Source organism: Plasmodium gaboni, assembly GCF_001602025.1.
Source record: "Plasmodium gaboni strain SY75 chromosome Unknown, whole genome shotgun sequence".
NCBI lineage: Eukaryota > Apicomplexa > Aconoidasida > Haemosporida > Plasmodiidae > Plasmodium > Plasmodium gaboni.
Window position 1 is genome coordinate 1 of NW_017385481.1, and position 5792 is coordinate 5792.

The 5792-nt window shown below is 16.6% G+C and overlaps 1 protein-coding gene across 1 annotated transcript; it reads right to left on the minus strand.

Moving 5' to 3' along the window:
- Positions 1 to 3012: 3012 nt before the first annotated feature.
- Positions 3013 to 3993, minus strand: PGSY75_0033900 (exported protein (PHISTa); the record flags this gene model as incomplete). The annotated part of the gene is made up of 2 exons (XM_018783472.1): positions 3013 to 3783; positions 3910 to 3993. The coding sequence occupies 2 exons, from the start codon at positions 3991 to 3993 to the stop codon at positions 3013 to 3015; spliced, it is 855 nt and encodes a 284-aa protein (XP_018638755.1).
- Between the last annotated feature and the right edge of the window lie 1799 nt (positions 3994 to 5792).

Sequence of the window (5792 nt, forward strand, 5' to 3'; positions counted from 1 at the left end):
TTTTTTTTACATGATGGCCTTGAAAAATTATAATATTATCTATTAAAAACATATGAATAAAATATATTTATAATATTAAAAAATATTTTAATTAATTCTAATTTTATATATCTTTTAAAAAATAAATTTTTATATAAATATATTTTAGCTATAATATTTAAATATACCTTTAATAATAAACATATAAAATTATATTCAAATTAAGAGTTTGAAATGAATTCAATGTAACATGCATAAAATAATAATAATACAATATATTTATATAAAGGTTATATTATATATATATTTGAAAAATTTTTTAAAAACATATAATATATTAGAAATACATATTTATATATTAAATAAAAATTCGTAATAATCTGAAACGTATATCTTTTTGAATGATTATTAATGAATTCTTTATTCTTAAAAAAAATATAATATATAAAACAACATTCGATAAATAAAAATATTCCTTCTATAAAATTAAAATATCTACTTTCATTTTAATGCAACCTTATAAAAATATATAATTGAAATAATTTATTTTTAATTATATTATAATATTTATTAATACAATTATAATAATTTAAAAGACTAATTTTAATAAATATTAAAATATTATAATTTTAAATATATAATATTTTTAATTAAAGACAAATTATTTTATAAAATAATTTATATATTTAATATTATTTAAAAAAAAAAAAAAAAAAAAAAAATTAATTATTACATATATATATATTTTTTTTTTTATATTATTAATAATATAAAGTTTTACAAATTTTATTTTTCAAATATTTCAAATAATGCAAATATATTTTTATTATTATTATTCCTGAAAATGCTTGTTCTAAAAAAATTGTTCGTTATCTCTCCTCTGTTGTTTTATATATTAACTCCTCAAAATGTAATATACTTAATATATGTGATATTTTGCTGTTTTATATTTATTAAAAATTCATTATAAATGAATAATATAATATCTATTATAGTAATATTTATATATATATTTATTTATTTACAGAATATTCAACAATTTGTTATTCAAAAACAAAAAAACATATTCAATGAAACAAATATAATACAATTTCGATCACTGGCTCAATCCTCCATATTAAATCCACCAAAAAGTCATAAAAAGAAAAAAATAAAAGAAAACACTCAAAATTCTTCTAGTATCAATACTGAAAATGCTGAAATAACACAAAAAGAGGATTCCCAATCAACAAAACCAAAAAATGGAAAAGAAAAGTCATCAAAGACTAATCCAATAACACCAACTAGGAGTAATGAACAAAGACATAACACAGGTCCATCAAATAATGTAGATAATAAAACAGACATCTTTTATATCTTTCATCGTTCCAGGATAGAACATGCACATCAGTTAATAGACACATTGGATCTTAAAAATAGGGTCAAAGATGATTTTAAAGAATTTATATATCTATATATTACAAACACATATCCAAGAAGACAATATACTTTATACAGATCTATTAAAAGACATATTAAAAAATTCATAAATCACCCTGAACTTAGTTCTCTTATAGATTTTCAAAATGTGGAAGAACAACTTTATTATAAATATTACCCTAATAGACAAAAATATAAAGAAACAATTTTATAAAATAATACATAGTAGAAATGTTACAGTTTTAATATATATATATATATTAATACATATGTATATAAATTAATAATTTTATAATATAACTTCTATTTCTTAATTAATTTTACAGAATATTTCTATTCAAACAATTTATAATCCCATACAAAATACACTGCTGTTTTAATTTTAAAATAAAGTCATATACCGCAACGTAAAGATTAACTAAGAATTTCCATATAACCATTTATAATAATACTAATATTATATGCTTAAAAATAAATAATAAAATATATGGAAGAAATTAAAATTTTTATATAATTCGTTTAAAAATATTTTAAGAATATTATGATTTATATATACCTTTATTTTATAACATACTTTTTATTTTTAAACCTTTATATTTTTTATAATATACTAAAAGAATAAAAATAACATATATATATATATTAATATACATCTATTAAAATTACGTATATAATTTATATCAAAAGAAAATATTTTCAACGATTAAACCGATAATACACACTTAAATGTAAAACATTATATTTTCAATATTTTATCCTGTTTTTTTTTTTTTTTTTTTTTTATTATTAATTAAATATATTTCACATTATAAAATAGAAAAACAAATCATCAAAAATATTATATTATATAAAAATCAATATATGTATTGGTAATAAATCAATTGAAAATATTTTATTATATATATTTTTTCATTTTATTTAAAGCGAAAATAATAATAATAATAATAAATAATAATGTAGGTCGTTTTATATACAAACACATATCCTTTTTGTTCAATTATTGATAACACAATATTTTTGAGCATAATCATATGCATACGAATACGTTTTCTACTAATAAAATGCATAAATAACCTAAATATTATTATTTTATAATTTTTTTTTTTTTTTGTCATTAGAAAAATATATAAATTATTACTTAAAATTGATAAAATTGTTTAAATCTTTATACTTTTTATTTTAATTTTTTACAATATAAATTCCTAATTGATACTATGTTTCTTCCATTTATTTTATTAAAGAGCTAATTTTATCTTATTTAAATTGAACTAATATAGGTTATATATATAATTATATTTATTTATTTACACGTGTATATATTTTTATATAGTTCTATGTCAATATGAAACTTACAATAATAAGGATATACTTGTAAGAACAAAAACGTTGTGATGAATATAATCTAAAATTATAAATCACACATGCATAGAATAAAATATAATTCGTACAAATATATTTTTACCTGAATTCACACGAATACTGTATAATAAAATAAATATATATATATATATATATATGTATTATTTGTTTTATAATTAAATTTGATGTTTTTCATTATTTATTTTACCATAATATTCTTTATATATATATTCAAGATCAATTTTGTATAGCTTTTTATTTTCTTATATAAGTAACATATTTGTTGAACGAACAATGAAACCACTTTATATAACTTTCATATTCTTTTTGCTTTATATCATCAGCATATTTCATATATGATTCAATTAATTTTTTGATTTCCTTTATTTTCTTTTCTTTTTTTAGGTTTTCATAAAAATGTTGACTAAAAACAAAATCATCACGTGCTATTTTTTTAACACATTGAATTTTAAAATAATTCCAACTTTCTGAATTCATATTTAAATAGGTTTTTATTTCATTCATACTTATATGGTGCTCATTATATTTATTCATATAATGTTCTGTATAGTCTATTAATTTATCTATAATTTCATCTATTTCTCCTCTATTTATTCCAACCACATGACTCCATATACTTATAAGGTCATTTTTTGATGTATTTTCATTTATAGTTTCGAGCACAGCTAAAACTTCCTTTCTATTTAAATGTTTGGTAAGATCATTATAATTTATAACTTTGTCTTTAATTTTTTCTTTATCAGAACTTGCACCTTTTAAAGGGTCTTCCCTATTTAAAATCTTTTTTAAATACATCTGATTTATTCTACTTAATAAGTCTTCATTATTTAAAATGTTACAACTATTTTTATTATTCTCCCTTTCATCTGTACCTTCCAATTCCTTTTTTAATTTTGTATCCTTTGTTGTTCCTTTACCAGCCTTTTGTAATTCATACAGTTTCCTTTGACATATTTCAGATGATTTAATTGATGATACTTTGTTTTTTCTATCAATTGAAAAATTCTATAAAAAATAAAATAAACAAAATGTTATAATAAAACATGATCATAAAATGTAATAATAAAATATAAGCATAAAAGGCAAAATATATATATATATATATATATATATATATATATGTTCACTTACTAATAGTCCCATACACAATATTCCTATAATAACTACAACAATATATTTGAAAAGAAAAGACTTCAAAAAAAAATTTCTACCCATTCTCTTCATTTATTTTTATATATAACGTGCAAGAAAAAAAAAAAAAAAAAAAATTTTTATAAGAAACTCCTTTTCAAAAATTTAAAATATCCTTTAACACCAAATATTGAAAAATATAATATATTTATTATATATATTTTTTTCAGAATATCATATGAACAATATATAAAAAAAAAAAATAAACATAATTTTTTTTGGTTTATAGTTATGTATTCCAAGGTTGTATTGGGTTTTTATAGCATTGTAATTTATTTGAGGTTATATTTTTTTTTTTTATTTGCGTATTTATTTATTTCATATATATTTTTATAATATGAATTATATATTTTTTCTCATTTTCTCAAAATAATATAGTTCTCAAGTGTTTTAATGATATTAATTTTAACAATCATTTTTTTTCAATATATATATATAAAAAATATATTATTTTTTATAAATAATAAAAACCGTTATTAAATAAGAATAAATATTAAGTGGAAATATAATTATAATATAAATAAAAATATACATATATATATATATATATATATATATTATTTATACAGTTGAAATATGTAGAACTTTGTTTTAATGTTTCTATATATTAGTATATTATTCGTGATATAATAAATATTCTCTTCTTCTATTCGATAGAATATATTTAACCTTATGTTTTTCCAAAAGTATTTATATTTTATTAAATTAAATTCTTTCCATTTTTATCTTTTTCTTTCCCAATTTACAATTTTCTTGAACACCCCCAAAAAAAGGAGTACACATTTTTAAAATGGTACCCAAATTTTCCTACATAAAATTAGTACTATAATTAAAAAAATATTATATTATATTATATATATATATATATATTTATTTATTTATTTATTTTATTTTTATTTATATACATATAATAAGAAATGTATGTAGTATACATACTTCATAAACTAGTACATTTATACATAAACTTATCCTTCCTTATATCAATAACATTATTTTTTTACGTATCTTCTTAATTTTATAATTTTTCATTTATGAATATTAAATATTTATAAAAATAGAACAGTTTTTCCTATTCTTTTTTATAACAAAAATATATTTTTATCTCTTCACATATCAAAAAAAAAAAATGAAAACAGTATAAATTATTATATTTTCAACTTAATATATCAAATATTAATGCAAATTATTATGGAATACTACAATATTTATATACATAAATAAATAAAATGAAATGAAAAAAAAAAAAAATTTTACAAGTATTCCAAAACGTTAGGTAGTATATGAATGTTAATGTACATAATAAAATATATAATTATCAAATTTTGTTATTTTCATTTTTATTTCTACTTTTATATTTATTTATTTTAAAGGAATACATATATAAAGGTCCAAAAAAAAAAAGAAAAAAAAAATTAATTATTTATAAAAATATATAATATTAATTAAATTAATGTTTTTCAATTTCCTAGACACAACTTAAAATATATTTTAACTTATCAAGTATGTATTTTATGTCTATATGTTTTTCAACAAACTAAATTAAATGAGTAACAATATCATCATGAGTATAAAATTTTTTAGGTAAAATAAAAGAATATATCCTTGTTGAAATTATACATGAGAAATATATACATATATACACATACATACATATATATAATTTTTCTTTTTCTCTATACATTAATCTTGGTATTCTTTATGTAATAATACTAATACCAATTATTCGGACATGTATATAAATTTCAAAAAAATTTATAAAAAATTTCAATTTACACATATATAAAACATACCTGTACTTTAACATATATTTTTTCACTAAAAAA